At 44.6% G+C, this 25,742-nt stretch overlaps 1 protein-coding gene across 6 annotated transcripts in view; it reads right to left on the bottom strand.

Moving 5' to 3' along the window:
* Positions 1–25,742, bottom strand: part of ARHGEF11 (Rho guanine nucleotide exchange factor 11) — a 630,876-nt gene that overhangs the window by 21,990 nt on the left and 583,144 nt on the right. For all 6 annotated transcript variants that reach the window (XM_069949394.1, XM_069949398.1, XM_069949396.1 and 3 more), the window contains one exon: positions 20,207–20,478. In XM_069949394.1, coding sequence (XP_069805495.1) covers positions 20,207–20,478 — 272 coding nt within the window. The remainder of the gene's footprint in view (positions 1–20,206; positions 20,479–25,742) is intronic.

Raw genomic sequence — 25,742 nt, 5'->3', positions numbered from 1 at the left:
TCGTGACATATTGTACTTCACATTTCTGGTAAAATGGAGTCGATACTCATAACGAATCTTTATGAAAAACACCAAAATAACGTGAAAAATTGTGAAAAAATGCATTTTTCCAACTTTGAAACCTTCCTGCTTATACAGAAAATGGTTATGCCACATAAATTATATATTAAATAGCATTAGCAACATGTCTACTTTATGGTGGCAGCATTTATTAAACTATATTTCATTTTTTTAGACAATAGAAAGCTTAAATCATTAGCAGCAATTTTCCAAATTTTCTGTAAAATTTCAAAATCAGATATTTTCAGGGACCTGTTCAGGTTGAAAGTGTATTTGAGGGGCCTGTATGTTAGAAAGCCCCACAAAGCACCCCATTTCAGAAACTGCACCCCCCAAACTCTGCAAAAGAACATCCAGAAAGTGTTTTAACCCTTTAGGGGAGTCACAGAAATAAAAGCCAAGTGTGTAAGAAATTTGAAAATTTTTATTTTCTGTGCAGAGATTTTATTGTAATCCAATATCTTTCATAATGATAAACCTATTACCAGAGAAATGCACCCCAATATTGATTGCCCCGTTTCTGCAGTTTATAGAAATACCCCATATGTAGCCGTATTGCGCTATTTGACGCAACCACAAGCCTCAGATATAAAGGAGCGCCCAGTGAATTTCAACGCCTCCGTTATATTTGGTTATTTTTGACCGTACCACTTCAGGTTGGCAGAGGCTCTGGGGTGCCAAAACATTAAAAACACCCCTAAAGGGACACCATTTAGAAAACTACACCCCTCAAGGAATGTAACAAGGGGTGCGGTGAGCATTTGGACCCCAAAGGGGCTTCACAGATTTTCAGAACAATATGGTGTAAAAAAGGAAAAATTCTATTTTTTACACTAAAATGTTGTTCATTTTCATTTTTACAAGGGGATAAAAGAAAAAAAAAAACACCAAACGTGTAGCGCAGTTTCTCCCGAGTACAGAAATACCCCACATGTGGACATAAAGTGCCAAGCGGGCGCAGGACGAGCCTCCAAAGGGAAGGAGCGCCAATTGTCCTTTGCAAGCTGGATTTTACTGGAATGGATTTCAAGGGTCATGTCGCATTTACAGACCCCTCGTGCTGCCAAGACACTGGAAACCCCCCACAAGTGACCCCATTTTGGAAACTACACCCCTCAAGGAATCTAAAAAGGGGTGCAGTGAGCATATGGACCCCACTGGTGACGGGCACAAATGTGGAACAATGTGACGTGAAAGGGAAAATTTTCATTTTTTCACTTTCTCGGCACAAATGTGGCCGTCATCAAGGGGTCCATATCCTCACTGCACCCCTTGATAGATTCCTTGAGGGGTGTAGTTTCCAGAATGGGGTCACTTGTGAGAGGTTTCCAGTGTTTTGGCAGCACAAGGGCTCTGTAAATGCGACATGGCGTTCATCATCCATTCAGGCCAAATCCAGCCTCCAAAATCCAAATGGCGCTCCTTCCCTTCGGAGGCTTGCCCTGCACCCACACGGCGCTTTATGTCCACATGTGGGGTATTTACGGACTCAGGGGGAATTGCGCCACACATTTTGTGTTTTTTTTTTCTTTTTAACCCCTTGTGAAAATGAAAAATTTAAGGCTAAACCAACATTATAGTGTAAAAAATGTAATATTTAATTTTCACGCCATATTGTTCCACATTCGTGCCCGTCACCAGTGGGGTCCATATGCTCACTACACCCCTTGTTACATTCCCTGAGGGGTGTAGTTTCCATAATGGAGTCAATTGTGGGGGGGTTCAACTGTGTTGGCAACACAGGGGCCTTTTAAATGCAACAAGGCCCTTGGAATCCATTCCAGCCAAATCCAGCCTTCAAAAACCAAATGGCGCTCCTTCCCTTTGGAGGCTTACCCTGCACCCACATGGCACTTTATGTCCACATGTCGGGTATTTCCATACTCAGGGGAAATTGCGCTACACATTTTGTGTTTTTTTTTATCTTTTAACCCCTTGTGAAAATGAAAAAATCAAGACAAGATCAATGATTTAGTGTAAAAATTAAACATTTTTTACACTAAATGTTGGTCTAGCCTTGATTTTTTTCCTTTTCCACAAGGGGTTAAAAAAGAAAGTGAACACAAAACGTGTAGGGTAGTTTCCCCTGAGTACGAAAATACCCCACATGTGGACATAGTGTGCCATATTGGCACAGGGCAAGCCACCAAAGGGACAGAGCGCCATTTAGAGGCTGGAATGGAGGATGGAGGCCATGTCGCATTTACAAAGCTCCTGTGCTGCCAGAACAGTAGAAACCCCCCACAAGTGACCCCATTATGGAAACTACACCCCATAAAGAATCCAACCAGGGGTGCAGTGAGCATATGGACCCCACTGGTGATGGGCACTTACGTAGAACATGTGGCGAGAAAATAAAAAATACCATTTTTTTCATTTTCACGTCCCAAATGTGGCCGTCACCAGGGGGCCATATCCCCGCTGCCCCCCTTGTTAGATTCCTTATGGGGTGTAGTTTCCAGAATTGGGTCACTTGTGGGGGGTTTCTACTGTCCTGGCCACACAGAGGCTTTGTAATTGCATCATGGCATCCTCTAATGGGAATGGCAGCCATACCTACTTAGCTGGGGAAAAGGGACAATTCTAATTTATTTGGGGGTATTAGGCCAATTATTAGTTTATAAGGTTGGAAATGACAGGTGTCCATCAAACTCAACCTGTGTTGATCCAAAGGAAGGCAAAAAACCCTCGTGAGGCAGACGACAGTAGCCTCATCACTGGGGAAAAATTCCTTCCCGACTCCATAATGGCGATCAGAATAATCCCTGGACTAACGTGACCCCTGAAATAGGAATAAGGGACAAAATTTAGATAATGTAGAACCCCAGTGACGTGTGGTGCACCTTGAAGCGATCCAGTATGCAGAGGCCGGGGTGATCAGGACAGGCGTCACACTGGAAAATGGTGTCCTTCCTGATCCCCCTGTTACGCCACACTCTGTACTTCTTCTGGGGTCTCCTGTTTTCCAGTGTGGGGGACGTCACCTGGAAAATGTTGTCCTGGTGCGATCCGGGGTCCTTCATATCCAGAAGCGCTGGGTCCGCTCCATGGCTGCTAAATATTAGGGCTTTATTACGGCTTCTGATATTTTTGGATTGTGCCGCAAGCTACAGTAGCTCGGGCAGCGAGGTACCAGAAGAGGGGGGCGCTGGTATAAATGTTATCCCCGTACAGGTGGTGACCTTTATCCAGCAGTGGGAAGATCAGTTCCTGGACGATCTCCCCACTAACTCCGAGGATGGGGGGGGAGGGGGCATCTGGGGGCAGGATTCGGGTGTCCCTTCCTTAATACACTGTAATGGTACATGAACACTGCGGAATGGAGAAGGATAACCCTTTGTGCATTCCGCAGCTGGCACCCGCCGGCGGACTGATGCAGGCGTGCGTCTCCGCTCGTGTCACACTCCATTCTATGCACGGGCGGATTCCGCCCTCTGTCCAAAGAATGAACGTGTTCATTCTTTGGACGGACAACGGAATCCGCCCGTGCATAGAATAGAGTCTATGACACGGGCGGAGACGCGCGCCTGCATCAGTCCGCCGGCGGGTGCCAGCTGCGGAATGCACAAAGGGTTATCCTTCGCCAATCCGCAGTGTGCACGTACTCTAAATCTGTAAGTGTACCCTGAGGTACGCTCACAGAGTTTGTAGAATTTCACGCCATACCGTGATCTCTTATTGGGACAGTACTGGCGGAAAAGACGTGTCGGGGGGGCAGCGTACGCTACGCTACCCCCAGACACGTCACTTGATGATGATGATGATGAGGAGGATGAATGGAGGAAAGAAGGATCCCCCCCATTCATTCTCACTGGCTGTTTCTGTGTTGGAGGCAATAATAGCATATGCGTCAGACGCCTAAAACACCCTGGGGGCCATCTTTATACGGGGACTAGTATATGGGGTATGTAAATGTTTATTGTAAAACTTTATTTCATGTAGTGTAGTGTAATGTAGTGTTTTTTAAGTTTTTTTGACAGTAAGAAAATAATATCCCTACGCCAAGAAAGGAGCTGCTGATAAATGCCGCACATACGTGCGGCACTTATCAGCAGACAGTGGCGGTAGGATATAGGGGGGAAAAAACACTCCTATGCCAAAAAGGATGAGTTGCTGATCAGTGGCGCACTTACGTGCGATGCTGATCAGTACTCAGCGGCGTTAGGGCGCAAAAAAAGTAAAAAAAAAAAAAAATTGGGGGGGAAAAAAAAAAAAAATCTTTTTAACCCAAAGCAACTGATCAGTGAATGATATTCACTGATCAGCCGCTAGGGGGCAGTAGAGAGAAGATTGCCGGAGATTACCGAGGCCCGCCGAAAACGAAGACCCGAGTGTTTCCGAAGATTTCCGACGCTGGACGAACGAACCCGGAAGCGACGCGAAGAAGACGCGAGGACGGCGCGGACCGCAGATCTTCGCTCCGGACGGCCAGATCAGGTGAGTATGGTACACCTGCACCACACACACCTGTTCTGCACCTCTCAGCTACCTAGCTGGGGGGTGCAGAACTCGGCAACTGTGTTTTTTACAGTATGATCGCCGTGATGGGCCGGCCGGTACTGGCCGGCCTATCACGGCGATCGTGGGGGTGGCATCGACGCCATCTTTGGTGGGGACACTTATGGCGATTGGTGCTATCTCGGACAGCACCAATCGCCATTGCTTTCCGGGCCACCGGGTCACCGATGACCCGGAAAGCTGTTTTCAGCTGCTATATGCTGATCTGTATTGATCAGCATATAGCAGCGATCGTCGGCACAGGAGGGGTTAATCACCCCCCGTGCCGACGAGCAGAGATGGCCTGCTATACATTATAGCAGGCCATCTTCCCCGACCGCTGTGTGTGAACACACAGCGATCGGGGAAACATCGGGCGTACCTATACGCCCGTTTGCGTTAAAGCCCACCCTGCGGTGGCGTATAGGTACGCCCGATGTCGTTAAGGGGTTAAAAGTGAGTGAGGAAGCTAGTGAGCCTCCCAAAAATTAGGCCAGACAAAGAGAGCCATTACAAGTGAGTCCACCCATAAATTGGAGTGAGTCCAGGGCTGGGATATGTAGTGGTCATGAACCAGGGTGCTGACAGCTAACTGGCTAGGCCAGTTGTCAGTCAGCACTCACCATCAAGGGTGCACTTGATGCCTCTTGATTGGGGGTGGTGAGGCCACTGCTACACAAAAAAATTAAATAAAACAGCAGGCTGGTTGGCGGGGGCACGACTGGCGGGCCGCCGTCAACCAGTCCCGCTCTTCCGCAGATGTAGTGTGATGTCAGAGCATGGCAGTGAGGACACAGAGAACCATTAGGAGTGAGGAAGCAATTGAACCTCCCAATATTTAGGCCAGACCCTGCATGGCGGAAGAAGACTTGGCAGTTGGCTGAGAATTGTAGGAAGAGGAAAAGGAGGAGAAGGAGGAGGAGAGGAAATTTTTAATTTTTATAAACGTCAGCCTGTCAGCGCTGTCAGTGGACAGGCGGGTGCGCTTATCAGTGATGATGGCACCAGCTGCACTGAAGACCCGCTCTGACAACACGCTAGCGGCAGGGCAGGCCAGAACCTCCAAGGCGTAAAGCGCAAGTTGGGGCCACGTATACAGCTTTGAAACCCAGTAGTTGTAGGTAGCAGAGTGATCGGGAAGGACGGTGGTATGGTCAGCAAGGTACTCCCTCACCATCTTCCTGAAGGCTTCCCCCTACTCTGTCTAGACTAGGGACGGTTGACATAGTCTTGCTGGGGTGCCATGAAACTGTCCATGAAGTTGCCTGCTCCACCGCTCCCCCCCTGCTCTTTGGTCCACAGAACTACGTCCTCTGGCGCTAGTGGTGTCAGATGGGAAGTACATTTTCAGCTTCTGCACCAGGGCCTGTTGATATTGATTCACTCTCATACTGCGTTCCTTGGCAGGAATGAGAGTGGACAAGTTCTGTTTGTACCGAGGGTCCAGAAGGGTAAACACCCAGTAATCTGTGTTGTCAAAATTTTAACCCGAGGGTCACGGGAAAGACAGCCTAACATAAAAACAGCCATGTGTGCCAGGGTCCCAACACGCAAGAACTCCCTCTCCTGACTAGCCTCAATTTCCTCCTCCTCCACCAATTCACCCTCTTCAGGCCATACACGCTCAACAAGTAAGGATTGAGCATGGGAACCCTCTTCAGTGGCGGCACCAGTCTGCTCCTCTTCCTCCTCTTCTTCATCCTCCTTATCCTCTACTTGGTGTTGAGAAACTGACGTCAGGGTGGTCTAGCTATCTAACGGCGGCTGTTCTTCACCCATCTCCTGAGACAAAGGCAAAGTGTCAGACTTCAGGCTGAGCAGGGAGGTTTTAAGCAGACACAGCAGCGGGATGGTGAGGCTGATGATGGCGTAATCTCCGCTGACCATCCACATCCACTCCTCATTGTAGATTTAAGGTAGCTGATCGACCTTACTACTGCTTCGCAGTGAGGTTGACATCTGGCATTCCACAATGGCTCTGCGTTGCTGGTAAACCCTGGCTACCATCTGGAAGGTGGAATTCCACCTCGTGGGCACGTCGCACAGTAGTCTGTGAGCCGGCAGTTGCAAGCGCCTTTGCACTGCCCTAAGGGTGGCAGCATCTGTGGTTGACTTGCAGAAATGCGCACAGATGCGCCGCACTTTGGTGAGCAAGTCAGCCAAATTGGGGTAGGTCTTAAGAAACCGCTGCACCACTAAGTTGAACACGTGGGCCAAGATCCGCCACCAGGTTTAGCCCGTTGTCACACATAACCTTGCCTGGTTTGAGGCTCCGTGGAGCCAGCCAAAAATCTGACTGCGCCATGATGCCCTGCAACAGCTCCTGGGCCGTGTGCCTCTTGTCGCCTAAGCTCAGCAGTTTCAACACCGCCTGTTGGCGCTTACCCACCGCACTGCTGATGCTACAAGATGGAGGCGACGTGCTCGTGGAGGGTAATAGAGAGGAGGAGGAAGAAGAGGAGGAGAAAGAGGTGTACAACTCATGAGAGACCACAACTGAGGTAGGCCCCACAATGCTCGGGGTGGTTCCAGAGTCGGACTCTGTCCCAGCCTCCACCAAGTTGACCCAATGTGCCGTCAGGGAGATATAGTGTCCCTGCCCACCAGCACTTGTCCACGTGTCCGTGGTTAGGTGGACCTTGTCGCTGACGTGCTGGTGTAGGGCTTGGACGGCACACCGTGAAAAGTAGTGGCGGCTGGGGACAGAGTACCGAGGGACAGCCACCGCCATGAGGTTCCTAAAAGCCTCTGTCTCTACCAGCCGATAGGGCAGCATCTCCAAGCTCAGCAGTTTGCCTATGTGCACATTTAGGGCTTGTGCATGTGGGTGAGTGGCAGTGTACTTGCGCTTCCGTGCAAAGGTCTGCTGCAGGGACAGTTGAACGCTGCACTTGGACACCTTGCTGGAGGGTGTGGAGCACAGTGGAGGTGAAGGGGTGTAGGGTGGGAGGCGCTCGTGCCTGGGGCCTGGGCGGGGGGACTGACAGAGCCAGCACGTGACACAGGGGAAGGAGCAAGGGTGTGACTTGCAGTCACTGAACGGCCTTGGTTCCACTGAGTGGGGTGTTTAGCACTCATATGCCAGCGCATGCTGGTAGTGGTTAGGCAGGTAGTGGTGGCTCCCCTCTGATCCTGGCGTGGCACACGTTGCACACTACAGTCCGTCGGTCATCCACAGTTTATTTAAAAAACCTCCAGACTTCGGAACATCTAGTCCTGGCCATGGGAGTTTGACTCTGTGAAACAGTTGCTGATCTACTCGCTCTGCCCCTGCTTCTCCCTCTGTCCACCCTTCTTCCTCTTCCAACCGGTCCTGCGGGTGAACTTGCCTTCCCCTCAGAAGCACGGTCTTCACTAGGCTTATCCACCCAGCTCGGGTCAGTCACCTCATCCTCATCCACCAGCTCCTCACTCTCCTCTTCACTTTGAGTTACATCCATGACAACAACCTCACTGTTTGACAACCGGGTCTCATCGTCATCATCAGACACCTCTTCCAACCCCGCTTGCAAGTCCCCACTCTCATCACCCACTGACTGCGTGAGCTGCATAGTTTGGGCATCAGGACAGATCGACTGCTCCGGTTGCTCTGACTCAGGGAAGGGTCCAGAAAACAGTTCCTGGGAGCATGGTGGTGGATCTGAATCCCTTCTTTCCCTGGAGGGGCCAGGCTGTGGGGAAGGAGGCTGAGCTAATGGAGCAAGGGTTCCACTCTCTTGGGTAGCGTGGGCGGACTACGTTGAAGACTGGGTGGTGGATAAGTTACTGGACACATTATCCGCTATCCACGTGATCACCTGTTCACACTGCTGCGGTTTCAATAACTGTCTACCTTGAGACCCCGTAAGTTGGTCAAAGAAGCTAGGAAGTGGACGTCTGTGGTGTGCCACTGCTAACTCCTCAACAGTTGCTGCTGTGTCACCCTGCCCTGAAACACGGCCTCCAGCAACCACATCACTTGGAACCCCACGCCCTCGACCCTTACCCCTGGGGTTCACCATTTTATGGACACTGCATAGTATGGAACTGAGATAGGCCTTGCGTATGATATACAGATACCTGGAAAAATAGTTGTAGTAACCAATGGTTTGGTGGGGCTGTACGGTGCAATCTGGTATGGGCACCAACTGTAAACACTTTGTCACCCCTATACAATGAGCAGTGAAGTTCTATGCAGGATGCACTACAAATCCCAGCAATACAGTGTAGTACACACTAGTTTAGGGGGTGCTTGACAGTGCTATCTGGTATGGGCAACAACTGTACACACTTTCTGCCATCCCAATATAATGAGCAGTGAAGTTCTATGCTGGATGCACTACAAATCCCAGCAATACAGTGTAGTACACCAGGACCACCAGCCCCAAAATCGAAAAGGAGTACACTGAGCACTTCTCAGGGGTGTGTATGCAACACCTAATGTCCCCTTTCTGCCAACAGCCTGTCACCACAGTGTGCTGGTTAAATCGCGGTAGCAGCACTGCAACTCCCAGCCAGCAGTCTCTAGTAATAGTATTAATAAAAGCTTTTAGACCTGAAAAGAGCTGTTTGTTTGTACTGCTAGTATATACCCTGCCTACTGAAACGCTAAATCCTACATTGACACTCTACCTGACCAGCTGCAGCTCTGTCCCTGATCTCTTACAGCATGCATCTGAAGCGAGCACTGCTGGTGCCGAGTTTTATATGGCAGGGTCATCTGATCTGGCCAACCAATCGCTGCTGTCGACATGTATGGGTCCCACGTCATCGCAGGATGTACCAAAGAGTCTCCTGCATGTTTATTGGCTGAGAAATAGCGCCCAAACTTACAGGAAACGGATGACGAGATTTCTTTGAGTATCGCGAGATGCTCGTCCGAGTAACGAGTACCATCGAGTACCCTAATACTTGATCGCTTACCAAGCTCGGAAGAGCACGTTCGCTCATCTCTACTTAGTAATTAAAACCGATACCCCCTAGCAAAAGTAGAGTAAGTAGCATGATAGCTTATAAAGTCAAAACAAAGGACATGTTTGTGATTGAAATTCATCCCCCTCACATGTGAACTAAATAATTTTAGTTTGCCATTTTGAAGGAAGACAAATTTTACCACAGGGGTCTTGACACACCGAACACCAAAAGAAAAATACTTCCTGGGAGGGGGAGGGGGCCCACCATACACCCACAGATACATCCACCAGACACTTACAATTAGCATAAAACATCACCGGCTTTTGCCTAATTTTAACTAGGCTAACCTAACAGGTAACAGTATCTAACACCCTGTCTAACACTACAACCAATGCAGACCTATACCCACAACACTATAAACCCCCTGGGGACAAAGTCTCTTCCCTATCTGAAAATCAAAACTAAAAAGGCATTAACTTAATGTCCAGAAAAAAAAATATATAAACATTAAGATACTCCAACAGTACTCCCTGGCTAAGGAGTGCCACTCTGAAGGAATCTTGTGGGATGACAGTTCTAATAGTCCATTTGCCTCCCTACCTCCCTACCCACTACCCAACCTGAGAGATGGAAGGATGGGGGAGTTCGGCTGCCAGGAAAGTTGGGTGATGAGTTTTCTGCCCACTGGGAGCCCGCTGGCACTGCAACAATCATAGTGGCAGCCTCACCTACTGCCCGCCCCACGAAGCACCCAGACGCACTCCTTCAATCCAATCAACGCAGAGCAGGAGCGTTGGGCCCCTGCGGCCGACCATGACGCACGCGTTTATTGGATTGGAGGAGCGTCCCTGTGCTGCGTGGGGTAGGCAGTAGGTGAGGCTGCCACTACTATAGTGGTGGCGTCAGTGGGCAGGTGGGCTGCGACCCAGATGCGGCCATCAAAAGAGCCACATATAACAAGTCTATAAGAAGTCACTGCACTGTGTTTGACAACACAGCAGAGCACAAAGCTGTGAATGTACCTCCCACACTTCTTGCGTTTTGTCCAAGTCCTGTAGGTGTCATAGACAAACATATATTAACAACACGCAGTGGAGCAGAATTTAATGGCCAATGTTATAACTTTCAATTATACATTTTTACCTAAATAACATTAATTATAAATGTTATATATTGATACCTGTGTCAAAAAACGCAATGTCATGTTTAACCCCTTAAGGTCAAAGCCAATTTTCGTTTTTGCACTTTTTCCACTTTATGTTTAAAAGGCCATAGTGCTTGCATTTTTTCACCTAGAGACCCATAAGTGCCCTTATTTTTTGCAAAACCAATTTTACTTTGCAATGACAGGCTTTATTTTTTCATAAAATATGCTGCGAAACCAATAAAAATTCATTTGCGTTGTCATATCGAAAAAAAAGGAATCTGCTTTGATTTTAGGGAGTTTCACTGTTACGCTGTTCATCCTATGGTACAATGTTATCTATGTTTCTCACATCAGTACAATTACAACGATATGTAACTTCCATGACTTTTATATTATTTGACGGCTTTTAAAAAATTAAAACCTAAAAAAAACTAAATGTGTTTAAAATTGCTCCATTCTCATCCTTATAACGCTTTTATCCTTATGTCTATGGGGATGTCTGAGGTGTCATTTTTTGCGCCATGATTTGTACTTTCAATCGGTACTTTGTTTGCATATATGCAACTTTTCTTTAATCACTTTATAATACATTTTTTCTGGATTTAATGCGACCAAAAATGCGCAATTCTGCACTTTGGAATTTTTTGCTGCTTATGCCGTTCACCCTGCAAGATCAGGAAGTGATAAATTATTAGTTCAGGTGATTACGCACGCGGCGATAACAAATATGTTTATTTATTTATTTATAAAATGGGAAAAGGGGGGTGATTTGGACTTTTATTAGGGGAGGGGATTTTTAAATTAATAAAAACACTTTTTCACTTTTCTTTTTACATTAACTAGAAGTCCCCCTGGGGACTTCTATATACACAGCATTGATCTCTCATAGAGATCAATGCTGTGTATATGCACAGCAATGATCAGTCACATCGGTGATAGTTTGCTTAGGCCAGAGCAATGTATTGCCGAGCAGGGAGTCATTGCGACACTGAGGCCCGGCCCGGGCAGAAGAATGGATCTCCCCCCACTCCACCCCCTTTAAACAATAGAAATGTTGACATGTAGGGTCAGAAAATGGAGTGCAATCCAGCCAGCCAGAGTTAATGTATAGTCTGAATGTTAGTTTAGAAATGGATAAAAGTAAAAATCCTGATTAATGATTCAGGCCCCATGTAAAAGTCAGGAAAATCTGTCCTATCGCAGCATAACGGTGCTGTGCCTGGCCTTTTAATTGTATGCACTCCTACTCCAGGGTCAAGAGGCCCCTATCTCCACTCAACGTTACAATGTATGAGTGACGTCACTAGCACTGGCTTTAATAATAATATTAATAATAATAGTTATTATTATTTATTATTATTATTATTTATTTATATAGTGCCAACTGATTCCATGGCACTTTACATAGCTTTGCAAATTTGGTCCCTGTCCCCATTAGGGCTCACAATCTAAATTTGCTTATCCATATGTTTTTGGTTTGGGAGGAAATCCACACAAACATACTCAACTTACACGTACAGATGTTGTCCTTGGTGGGAACCTAGGACCCCAGCACTGCATGACAACAGACGGCAGTTAATGGGCGCGGTCTGATCCCGCCCGCTAATGAGCCATTTAAATGCAGCTGTCAAGGCTGACAGCTGCATCTAAATGTCTATTTCTCCCCATCTGTGGTGGTCTAGTGGATGGATCGCCCCCCCCCCCCCATGATGCGATCGCAGAGGGGCGATCCGTTTGACTTACCCGGCCGGGGCTTAGCGTCGGAATGATGCTGGTCCAGGCTTGGTATTCTATTGATCTGGTCTGCAGCAGATCAGACCAATAGACCACCTATCTAATGGATTGGTGCTCTATTATATACATAGCATTGATCTCAATGGGTGATCAGTGCTGTGTATATAGAAGTCCTCCAGGGGGCTTCATATTACTGTGTAAAAAAAAAAAAAAAGTGGCACCTCACACAGCACCGTAGACCAAAGGATAAAAGCATTATAAGCATGGCCATAGAGCAATTTTAAGGAGCATTTAGATTTTTTAAAAGCCATCAAATAAAATAAAAGTTATACAAGTTACATATCGTTGTAATCGTACTGACTTGAGGAAGATAGATAGGGTGGCGTGGTTTGCCGCTTCAGGGGACACACGTGTCTCCACCGAGCTCCTGCACTATTCACAATTACACAGCTTTTCCACTGCTCAACCTTCACAATTTTTACTCTGGGAACAGCTGACACCCTCATCTTTATTCCTACCATGCAGACAACTTCTAAAAAAAGCCTGGGTTGTAGCACGGAGGAAGCTGAAATCTTCTCTCCCTAAGACTAAGCTGGCACAAGATGTCGACGGCTTCAACACGGACTACAACCTGGACTTCCTATTCTCAGACTCCGGGGTAGCGTGGCGGGCCCCCCAGGCGTCCGATCAGCGGGGAAGCAGGAGAGGGCAGAATCCACAGCACTGGACAGCAAGTTTCACAATCTCATGCAAAGACAGATCGGAGGGGAAACATTACTGAAGTAACAACTCATCGGCTGCACTCAGCCTCTACAGCGGAGCAGCAGCGCTGCCTCCCCTCCTTCTCAGATCCCCCTCCCTCCCCTCCTGCTGAAGCTCTGTGCAAGCACTCACATTCTCCCCCATACCTCCCTGAACGGTTTTCTCCTGGAGCTTCCATACTTCCTGACCTTGCATCAGCCTCTCCCTCTGCTGAGACTCTTTCTGGAGCCCTGTGCCTGTCTTACCCTACTTATGCACCTTTGGACTCGGGACTTTCAACAACATCCATGCATCCCTCACCATGTTCTCACTCAGGAAGATGCTACTTGCTTTAAGAAATTCCATACGGGCTGACCTTAGACCACACTCTCTCTGTCATAAAAGACTCAGTAAAGACAGCCAGAGTACAGCACCTGGAGGACACACTGTACAATGTTATTAATGAGCATAACAAATTACTAGGCTCCCATCGGCACTTGGAAGTGGAGATGAGCGGATTAAGAAATGCCCTGGCGAAATGCCCTACGAGGCATCCCTGAGACTGTTTCACCCTTGGATCTGCCTAACTTCGCTCGGGGCTTCATAAAGGACATGATGCCGGATGTGTATCAGGATGAGCTCATCATTGACTGGGCACGTCGCCTACCCAGACCCGCCCAGATTTCACCCTAATAATCCTCGGGACGCCTTGATAAGGGTGTGCCACCTCCACGTAAAAAGAGCCTTCCTTGCCGCTACCAAGCAGCGCTGTGCACCATCCCTCACATATGCCAAAATTTCGGTCTTTCCGGACCTTTCCACAACAACTTTGAAAGCTCGCAGATCATTTGCCCCAGTGACTTCTGCCCTATGAAACAGCGATATTACGTATAAATAGGGATCATCAGCTGGTCTTATCGTGGTGCATGGTTTCGGCTCTGTTGTGCTTCCTGACGTAGACGCTGGACTCCAATTTCTTCAGGATTGGAACATTGCCCGAATCCCACAAAGCGACACAGGAACTACGTCGCCGCCTCGGAGTGGCGCTACAACCTACTAATTCTCTCTTAGCAGTGGACTCTGCCTCTTCATTCAGATTGTGCAGGACATTCCTTGGTGAATTTAAGCTCCTATTTTCGCACCATTCAGTCCTCAGCTTGAACTGGACTTATTGACCCTACTGTTGGCCTGTTGCTACGTGATGGTTCCCTTTAAACAAAACTATCACCCCAAGATATATCATTAATGCTACTACAGTGTTTTTATCAATAGTACTGACTCAATGGCTTTTGCATGATTCGCAACCAACAGGTAATAGAAAACAGCAGAACTGCAAAATGTTTATTGTTTGCAGGTCCCCAACTGCCCCCCTCTTTGTAGACAAAGTGCCATCCTCTGAGGTCCCAGAACACAGGAGAGTAGGCGGGGGGGGGGGGGGGGAGGTTGGGGTCTGTGATGAACAGATGAGGAAAAGCATCCTGGAACATGTATTACTAAGCAACTGCTCAACCAGGAAGTACAACTACGAAATGCAGAACTAAGTCCTCCCCAAACTAATGAATTTTTGAACTGGGGTAGAAGGTTAAGCAATACTATATGCTTCTGCAGCAGGTTTATTTTTTACCTGAAATCAAAGTACCCCTTTAAGTAATTATACCAAAGAATGATGGGCAAAAATATTCATAAAATCTATTTGCACCAACTCAGCATCAAATCATGGAAAATATGCAGTGGTTTGCAATAAATTAGAATATCAACAAAAAGTTATGTTTTTTCCAGTAATTCAATTCAAAAAGTGACCTCATAGAGTCATTATATACATAGTGAACTTTTTCAAGGTGTTTATTTTTGTTAAAGTTGATGATTATGGATTACAGCCAAGAAAAACCCAAAAGTCAGTATTTCCGAAAATTTGAATATTAAATGTTTTTAACACAGAAATGTTGACCAAATGAAAAGTCTGTACAGTAAATGCCCTCAATACTTGGTCAGGGCACTTTTTGCATGAATGACGGCATCAATGTGGGGTGGCATGGAGGCAATCAGCTGATGGCACTGCAGAGGTGTTATTGAAGCCCAGGTTGCTTTAATAGCGGCCTTCAGCTCGTCTGCATTTTGGGTCTAATGTCTTTCATCTTCCTCTTGACAATACCCCATAAATTCTCTAGGGGGTTAAGGTCTGGCGAGTTTGCTGGCCAATCAAGCACAGTGATGCTGTGATAAGTAAACCAGGTATTGGTACTTTTGGCAGTGTGGACATCTGCAAAATCCTGCTGGAAGATGAAAATTCCTTCTCCAAAAATCTTTTCAGCACAGGGAAGCATTAAGTGCTCTAAAATTTCCTGGTAGACGGCAGCGTTGACTTTGGTGTTGATGAAACACAGTGAACCTACACCAGCAGCCGACATGGCTCCCCAAACCATCACTGATTGTGGAAACTTTACACTAGACCTCAAGCAGCTTGGATTGTGTGCCTCTCTACTCTTCCGCCAGACTTTGGGACCTTGATTTCCAAATGAAATGCAAAATTTACTTTCATCTGAAATCAGCATCTTGGACCACTGATCAACAGTCCAGTTCTTCTTTTCCTTGGCCCAGATAAGGCGCTTCTGACGTTGTTTATAGGTCAGTAGTGGTTTGACACATGGAATGCAACACTTGTAGCCCATGTCCTGCAGGTGTCTGGATGTGGTGGCTTTTGAAGCCCTGACTCTAGCAGCAGTCCACTCTTTGTTAATCTCTCCCAAATTTTTGAATGGCATTTTCGTTACAATCCTCTTAAGACTGATGTTCTCCTGGTTGCTTGTGCACCTTTTTCTATCACACTTTTTTCTTCCACTCAACTTACCATTAACCCTTAGACAACCCAGGGCGTATAGTTACGCCATGGAAATCTGTCCCCAGACGACCTAGGGTGTAACTATACGTCCTGGGTGTTTCTCCGGCGATGAAGCGCGCTCCGGAGCGGAGCACGCTTCATAGCAGGTGGGGGCCAGCTGCAATCAGCAGCCGGGACCTCATCGGTAATGAGACGCTGCAGCGATCGCGCTGCCGCGTGTCATTAACTCCTTAAACACAGCGATCGCGGCACGACCACAGCGTTTAAGTGTAAGTGACAGGGGGAGTCCCCTGTCACTTACCGATTGGGACCCCCGCAGTGTGACTGCAGGGGTCCCGATCGTTAAAACGGACCGCCGGAGGTCTCTTACCTTCCTGAGTGCGGTCCGATCGGTGAACTGCTGCACTGAGCCTGCACAGGCAGGCTCAATGAGCAGATCGCCGATAACACTGATCAATGCTATGCCTATGGCATAGCAATGATCAGTGTAAAAATCAAAGTACTGTATGTAAAAGTCCCCCAAAGGGACTTCAAATGTGTAAAAAAAAAAGTTAAAAACACTATTACACTACCCCAAAACCCCTCCCCCAATAAAAGTTGAAATCACCCCCCTTTCCCATTATATAAATAAAACATATAAAAATAAATAAACAAATAAACATATAATATACCGTAGCGTGCGTAATTGTCCAATCTATTAAAATATAATAAGCGTCATTGCGAATGGTAAACGGAAAACACGTAAAGAGGGAAAAAAGTGCGCAGATTACCGATTTAATGTTACATTATATATAAAAAAAAAAAAAAAAAAGTGATCAAAACGTCCGATCTTCACAAATATGGTATAAATAAAAACTAGAGATCATGGCGGAAAAAATGACACCCCATACAGCCCCGTAGGTGAAAAACTAAAACCGTTATAAGTGTTACAATAGGGCTATTTTATTTGGAATTAATTGCCAAAAAAAGGATTTCATTTAAAAAAAATATATATAACATTAGAGAATCTGCGTAAACCTGCATATGGTTGTGTTCGGACTGACCTTTAGAATAATAGTATCATGTTGCTTTTACAATATAGTGCATTACAAAGACACAGGAACCCCCCAAACGTTACCATATTGCATTCTTTTTTACGATTTCACCAATTTATATCTTCATAAATAATTTATTTGGGGTTCCATCATATATGTTATGGTAAAATGAAAGACGCCATTACACAGTACAACTATTCCTGTAAAAAACAAGCCCTTACATGGCTTGTAGATAGAAAACTGAAAGTGCTAGAGCTCTTAGAAGGGGAGGAGGGAAAAACGAAAACACTAAGATCAAAATTTGCGCGGTCCACTGGGTCATTTTGGGCCTGGTCCTCAAAGGGTTAATATGCTTTGATACAGCACTCTGAGAACAGCCAGCTTTTTTTAGCAATGAACTTTTGTGGCTTACCCACCTTGTGGAGTGTATGAATAACTGCCTTCGGAACATCTGTAAAGTCAGCAGTCTTCCCAATGATTGTGTTGCATACTGAACCAGACTAAGGGACCTTTAATAACACTTAGGAAGCCACTGCAGGTGTTTTGGGTTAATTATTCTAATTTTCTGAAATTAGAAACTGACTTTTGGGTTTTTCTTGGCTGTATTCCATAATCATTCATAATCATCAACTTTAACAGAAATAAGCACTTGAAAAAGTTTACTCTATATGTAATAACTCTATAGAATATATGAGGTCACTTTTTGAATTGAATTACTGAAAAAAACATAACTTTTTGTTGATATTCTAATTTATTGCAAACCACTGTACATACAACAAAATGTACTGTTAAATATTGCATTTAGCTATATGTACTGTATGCTTTAAATATTTCAATAGTCTCTTCCCACACATCACTTCTGTGGTTATATCTATATATAACTATATAGGCTATGTTCAAGCTACATTTAAAAAAACAGAAAAGGCGCCCGCTTTTACTTTTTAAAAAGAGGTCCATTTTTGCTACGATTTCATTGACTTCAATGGAATTAATTGAAGTCAATGCAATGATAGACGTACAATGCACTAAATAACGGATGTTGTCTGCGCATACGTCAAAATAATGATCATGACAATGACACCGGACATTATCCTTTAGTTTTTCATACACAGTTTTTCATTTTTCACCGTCCTTTCCCTGTTTTTACTATGAAATTTAATGGATTTTTCAATTAAAGACACACACAAAGGCCAATTAATCCAAAGGCCAATTAGTCCACCTAAACGAGAATAATGTATCAACAGCCATATTGCACTGACTGGTGGCCAAACAGCAAAATGACAGACGTCATTGAACTCAAAATGACTGACATAATTTTTTTGGTTCAAAATGGAGAGAAAAATTTTGTGGGAAGATAACCATATACAGACTGTACATGGACTATTCCCTAATCCAACAGACCCACATTGTATCTATGTCTACTACTGAGGATCAATAGTTGCAAGGTCCAATAATACAACAAAATGGTAACAATCATAAACTTACCCATGATAGATGCAGAGATAGCACCATCTATCTGTTAACAGAGTCATCTTTTTACACCTCTCTAATCATGTACAGTGGTACCTTGGTTTAAGAGGTTTTTTTATTTAAGAGCTCACAGTTTTTCAAAATTGTGACTTGGTTTAAGAGCTCCCTGTACTGAGTGTGAGGGGCATGGTCTGCATAGAGGGGTCTACAGCACTGTACTCTGACCCAGAGAGAGAAGTCTCCCTCACCTTCCAAATGATAGCAGATCCACTTCAGGCTGGGGCTTACTTCCGGGGACAGGACTGTGGAGGTAATCTCTACATAGCTGTAACCCCTCTCTTCCCGGACAGAGAGCGCTGCATGTATGTGTCCACATATGTCCTGCTCATTCCTTCATGCTCCCTGCAGTCTGTCAGTCCTGATTGGTCCATGATGAACACACACCCCTTCCCCATTGCTTTCATGTGACCACACAGACCTCTTACAGCAGCCCAGCTTCTCTATTCTAGCCTACTGTAGTACGCTACTGCATTATGGGGATCTGCAGTTCCATCCTGTATCTACAAACTGCTGCTGTTTTTTCAGGTTTATGCTCTTACTATACATTATACACCATATAATATATATAATATATATATATATATATATATATATATGACATATTCAGCTGTTTATAAATGTTTGTTTCATTTGTTTTACATGTTATTTAGAAAAAAATATTTATTTTTGTGGTGTGGAACTAATTGTCTGCATTTCAATGATTTCTTATGGAAAAATTTGCTTTGGTTTAAGAGTGGATTTGGATTACAAGCATGGTCCCAGAACGAATTATGCACGTAATCCAAGGCACCACTGTATATTGTATTGTGGTTTTATTAAATTATAAAAATAGACTTTGTGGATATTAATACCCATATTTGATACCCATATAATGATGAAAAATAGTGTGATAAAACACTAGTGCAGATACTTATAAAATGAAACTATCTGTGTCATAGGAAACTAGTGTGTATAGTAATGCCTTTAAAGGAGAACTCCGTCCAAAATGTATTTTTTAATATGTTATTACATAAGCAAAGTTAGACAAATTCGTAACGTACACTTATTATGGGAAATGCACATATAGTGCTATTTCCCTCAATTTAGTACATCAGGCAGGGTTCAACTTCTCTAAAAGAAAACTGTGATGTCACACATCAGGTGTAATTTATATGAAGCTGCCCCCCCCAGCTCATCCCCCATACCAGGAGCCCCCATTGAAGGCATCCCCCACTAAAGACCCCCAAACTCCCTTCAATGGGGACTTCTGGGCTGGGGGGGGAGCGCAGCAGCACCACAAGTACAAGCAGCCCCGTCCTATGTGCCATGGACGGGGCTGATGCCACTTGTGATCTGGATGGGGCGGTCAGGGGAGGGGAGAATTTAGGAGTCCTTGGGGGGGGGGGGTTGCACTATAGGGCTCCTGTCAGGTTGGGGAGGGGCTACAGTAGCTGAAGTTTGTGAATTGAGAAAATACAATGTAATTGTACGCCCCCCTGCTAGACACTTCATATGAATTACACCCAATTCATGACATCAATTTTTTTGGGGGGGGAGAAATTGAACCCTGCCTGACCTACTAAATTGAGGAAAATAGCACTATATGTGCATTTCCCATAATTAGTGTACATTAGGAATTTGTCTAACTTTGCTTATGCAATAACATATTAAAAAATAAATTTTGGCCAGAGTTCTCCTTTAAGTTGTATTACTTCCATTAGTGGGGGGTTACTCATATGGGCTTCATCTTACCTTTAGCCTGTGTAATTTGTCTGTTAGCTGTTCAATAGTTCTGAAGATCGTATCAACATCTTGAATAACCAAATTAGGAGGCAAATCAGAGGCAGATGCTTCATTTTGTATACTTTGCATTGAGAGGTTATTCTCCACAATACTGGTTAATTTTGGAGCAGTTGGATTTTCTTCTGGCTCTTTGAATGGACTTGTTTCTGCAAGTTGCTGGGGCTCTTCTTCAGGATCAGGCAATGACAATAAAGTTGGCATGACAACATAAAATAAATTTCCTAGTACATGGAGTAGAGAAAACAGAACAACTTATGAAACAATGTATGAATTTAAGGTTTTATGATGTTAAAATTATTATATACCCTGGTTAGAAGTCATCTGCCTGCAAACGACTAATATCCAAGTAAGGGGCTACAAGACTGTACTTAATCTCACCTCTGGCCAAACTATTTAACAGATTAGCAGATTACATTGGTGTGAGCTAATTGTGCATTTTCAGATGTTAATATGGAGGAAATATGGGAGTTAAAAGGGGAAAATGAAATGCTGACACTGACCCATTCTGGTCCATGATTGATGCTTTCCACCTCCTGCTGCTCTCTATTAGTCTCCAGTTCCTGTGACGTCACAGCCACACAGGAGCTGCCTGCTCAATCGAATGAGTGACTGAGGCAGGACACAGCTGTAGCAACTGATTGTCTGAATGGTTAGTTTCTGTGGTGTTTCAAAAACTAGCAGATAGGAGGTCAGCTGAAGACGGGATTGAAAGTGCAACTGCTGTGCAGATGAGTGTCACTAGTTTAATTTTATTAAAGAGGTCACAATAAAAGAAATTGAGAGGTATTTGGAAGATAGTTAAGAGTAAAATGAGCAAAAAATCTCAACAAGCAAAAAGCTATGAGGCATCACCCTTGACCAGTAATGAAATTAGTAAAGATCAATCATATTGGACTTAAATGATAATATCTAAGGAACATCTCCAAAGAGACATCATCTGTGACATATCACAATATTAAAAACAACACAATGAAGGTGAGATTACTTATGTTTATATGGAAAATGGGACAATTCTTAGGCATCAAGATTTTATGGCCACATCAAGTTTTATGAGCAAATTTCCCATATCAAAGGGGAAGAAAGGTAAAGATTTCTAAAGGAACTTAGTTTCTTGAATGTATTCCTCATAAGACACGTGGGACTTTATTTAATGACAATGTAGTAATGAGATAAAATGAAAGACATACGTATAAATAACATGGCTTGTGCCCCTAGCCCTGTGTGTCTTAAAAGGGCTGACATACTAACACATAACATCTGTACTAACAAGTAAACAGCTCTTCATGAGCCAAGGAATAAGGAAAATGTTTTGAAAAATCTGTAAACAATTTCTTCTTCATCTGAAATACTGTGCTGTATAATTTTTCTGATACAGTGGTACCTTGGTTTGAGAATGCTTTGCAAGAAGAGCTCACAGCTTTTCCAAATTGTAACTTGGTATAAGAGCATTGCTTTGGTTTAAGAGCTCCCTGTGCTGTGTAGGACGTGGAGTGGAGAAGGGTATGGTCTGCATACCGGGGTCTACAGCACTGTACTCTGGCCCAGGAAGTCCCTGGACAGAGTTCTGTTATACTGTGCCCACATATGCCCTGCTCATTCCTTCATGCTCCCTGCAGTCTCTGTCAGCCCTCATGTTTCCCATCCTCTCCATTCCTGTTATAATGTGCCCGCACTTACACTCAGCTATACACACTGCTGCTGTAATGTGCCTGCACTCACACTCAGCCATTCACACTGCTGTACAGAGAGGTTTCTGTCACTGTCCTGCACAGCTCAATGATTCTCACTTCCTGATTGGTCCATGCTGAACACCTCCCTATTGCTGTCATGTGACCACACAGACCTCTCTATTCTAGCCTGTTGTACTACATTACATACTCCATTACAGGGATCTGCAGTTCCATCCTGTATCTACAAAGTGCTGCTGTATTTTCAGGTTTATGGTCTTGCTATATATTATAAACCACATGCTGGTGGCTATACTGTACAGTAATTTATAATATCACATATCCAGCTTTTTAAATGTTTGTTTCATTTGTTTTACATGTTATTTAGAAAAATCATTATTTTGAGGGCGTGGAACCAATCTGCATTTCAAAGGTTTATTATGGGAAAATTTGCTTTGGTTTAAGAGTGATTTGGATTGCAAGTACGGTCCCGGAAGGAATTATGCTCGTATTCCAAGGCACCACTGTATTTCCATAATCTGCCTTACAAAATGCTTACAGTATCAGAGAAGGGGGACTAGGCACTGCAGGGTTTAGACAACCCTGCCGTTTCTGACATGAACTTTCCTAGCAGCAGCCACTTAATGTAAAATGATGTAAAAATAAAAAAATATACAAATTATAAGTATAATAAGTTATATTGAAACAGTTTGCCATATGGAGAACAAGGAGGACCACGATTGGTTCTGCTCTTGTGGATGGAATATTTATTAGGACAGGGGCTGTCCTAATAAAGATTCCATCCACAAGAGCAGCGCTGATTGTGGGCCTCCTTTTTCTCCATATGCCAAACTGATTCTGAACTGGTGGGATTCCCCAAGCCGGATTGTGACCTTGACTGTAGCTCCTCGTAACACCATTTCTGCTGAGGTTTCTCCACCCAGTACTGCTATCCGTGTTTTGCCCTGTGCACAACCCGACCAGGTGAGAGAGTTTTTATTCCCCTCTCCTGTGTGGCTCCATCTTGTTTTTCTGCATATAGTGCTCTCCTTTCTTTCTAAGTTATATTGAAAAGTATTTTAACTTTCATAACCTAGTCCATTAAGTTCAACCTACGTAAATACCTTTAGTATTTACTTACTTTAGCATTGAGTTGTGGATTTACCTACCACATCTGCTGGAAGTTTGTTCCAAACATCTACTAATCTTTTAGTAAAGTAATATTTTTTCATGTTGCTTCTAATTTGTTCTCCACCCGTTGCGGATTCCGCAGCTTGCACCCGCTCGTGGACTCTGGCGGCTGTGCGCATCTCTGCTGCTACCATAGGCTTCATTCTGTGATTTGCCAGATTCCGCTGTCCACCCAAAGAATGAACCCACTCATTCTTTGGGCGGACGGCAAAATCTTGCAAACAACAGAATGAACCCTATGGCAGCAGTGGAGATGCGCACAGCCGCCAGAGTCCGCGAGCTGGTGCGAGCTGCGGAATCAGCGACGGGTGTTCCTTCGGGATTCTGTAGTGTGCACATATCCTAACACCACACAAAATGATTTGCATTACGATAAAGTTGGGGGGGGGGGGGTGGACCATCAATGCTTGTTGAATAGCTTCTCTGCTGAAACCAGAAACTTTTGTAAATTCTTGTTTCACAAAGGTGAAGGTGGACAACCACATGGCTACTCTTCATATATGATGCAAATGAATTTAGTTTCTTTCAGCCACAGATACCGATCTGGTGGAAAGAGGTCTACTAGATAGGGGGAACTCATAACTATGTGGACTTTAAAAGTCTCTTATGAGGTCACAAATCCACATTGAGATAGAGGCTTTACTAGCTTTGTTACCAGTATTTGAACTTGCAAACTTAAGAATGAGGTTCTTTACTTTCTAAACAACTGCTTTCAAAAGTTCTTTGCAGGTAAAGAACAGTAATATTATTGACATCTAAAATGGTGAAATCTTTCTTGATCATGGTTTTCCAGATTAAGAAATCTGGGAGAATCTGGATGAAAACCAGCCATGAGTCACAGCACAATGTTATTAGGGAAGATCTATTATTCTTTCGAAGATCTTGTACTTCACTGATTCTCTTTGTGGAGGTGACGTGTGGAGGAGAAGAGATGTATTGCACGAGGAGACCATGTTCCCTGGACCTAATAATTATTCACATGAGTACCCCAACCTGAACCTGAGGAATCCAATTTAAGGTTCTTAGGAGAGCCACCACTTGAGGTCCTTATTAGTAGAAGGACAAATGATGACCGGAGAATCCAGAGGATCTCAATTGTTCCATTCTGAGAGAATATTGGATTGAAGACGACTGAATTAAGCTTTTGCCCATGTCACTGCATCTAATGGAGAGGTAAGCAGGCCTCTCGTGGAAAAACGGGATAATATTACAGTTTTCTTAGACAGGACAGTGACAGCTTACATCAGATTGTGAATGTAATCGTCCCCGAACCTGACATTGTTAATCGGTTTATGTTTATCTGAAACCTCAGGAATTTCATCTCTCTTGCAGGAGTAAGGGCCCTATTACACAGCCCAATGACTTGATGTAAGAGATCGCTGTTCTGCTAGATCGGCACTTGCTTACTGAGCCCATATAAAGGGCTCGTTAGTGATGTCTGTGCAGAATATATAAACTTATGTATGCCCCTCTGCGCTCCCTCATGTCCTGCTAGCTTTATTCCACTCCCCGTAGTGTCTGAAGTGACAGGCCGAACAGCTCATTAATGAGTCATCAATTTAACAATTTAAAAAGAGTCAGCAGCACAGGATACTATTCAAGATACAGAAAGAGCAGTGCATGACTCACTGCTTTCCCCCTTTCCACCCACCCCGGAAGTTAAATAAGGTATACATGCCAGATCACTGTCGACCCTGTCCTCCCGGGTGCCATCTTGGGTCGATGACGTCACGGCATGGGGACGGTCCTAGTCTCCTTCCTCTTCGCAGTTTTCCACAGCAGTGAATGCGAGGGAAAAAGGCTGCTAGTGAACATGCATACCAGCAGCCTTTTAATTGGCTGAGCGCATCACATGGCCTCCAGCTTGCTCAGACCTGATTGTCTGAGCTTGCTGGAAGCCATGTGATGAGCTCAAGCCAATGAAAAGGCTGCTGGTATGCATGTTTACCAGCAGCCTTTTTCCCTCCCATTCACTGCACCCACACCCGGAAGTGAGGATGGCAGTGAGGATGATCATTGAACATTGGTTCTCTTCCTCCACTTGTAATATACACTTTAATGCATGTTTTATATCTTTGTGCTTATTGATTCACAGTGATTGATTGTGCTGTAATTTGCTACACATTAGGGATGAGCGAACCGAACCGGTAAGAACCGGATTCGTTCTGAACATTGCAAAAAGTTAAAATCGCAACAACGTCGCAAAACTGAACTTTTACTAGAGAATAGAACAGGATACAATGGATTATTACTCCTATAATCCTTTGTATCCTGTTTTTATGTGAATATCAAGGTGTGTGACGTCACTCTAGGAATAGGAAGTGCTTGAGCCTGGCTGCAGTTTCTCATTGTGTTTCCAGACTGCAGAGAGAAAGGAGGTCCACGTTAGGCAGTGAGGGAAAACACATAGATTAGATAGCCAAACAACTAGATAACTACAGGGAGAGATAGAGAAGGAGTATATATTGTTTATGAGAGAAGCAGGAGGAGAGAGAGAGATAAAAAAATAAATCGCAAGATCCAGGGAAAGCTGGATATAGAAGATAAGCCCATACATAGTGGAAAGAGGCTGAGAGATAGGTAGAGAGAGGGAGAGATAGGCATCTAACTAAAAAATTGTGATATCT

Source organism: Dendropsophus ebraccatus, chromosome 13 (genome assembly GCF_027789765.1).
Source record: "Dendropsophus ebraccatus isolate aDenEbr1 chromosome 13, aDenEbr1.pat, whole genome shotgun sequence".
Classification (NCBI taxonomy): Eukaryota; Metazoa; Chordata; class Amphibia; order Anura; family Hylidae; genus Dendropsophus; species Dendropsophus ebraccatus.
Note: the sequence above shows the minus strand (reverse complement) of the source record. Positions and strands in the feature narration are given on the sequence as shown.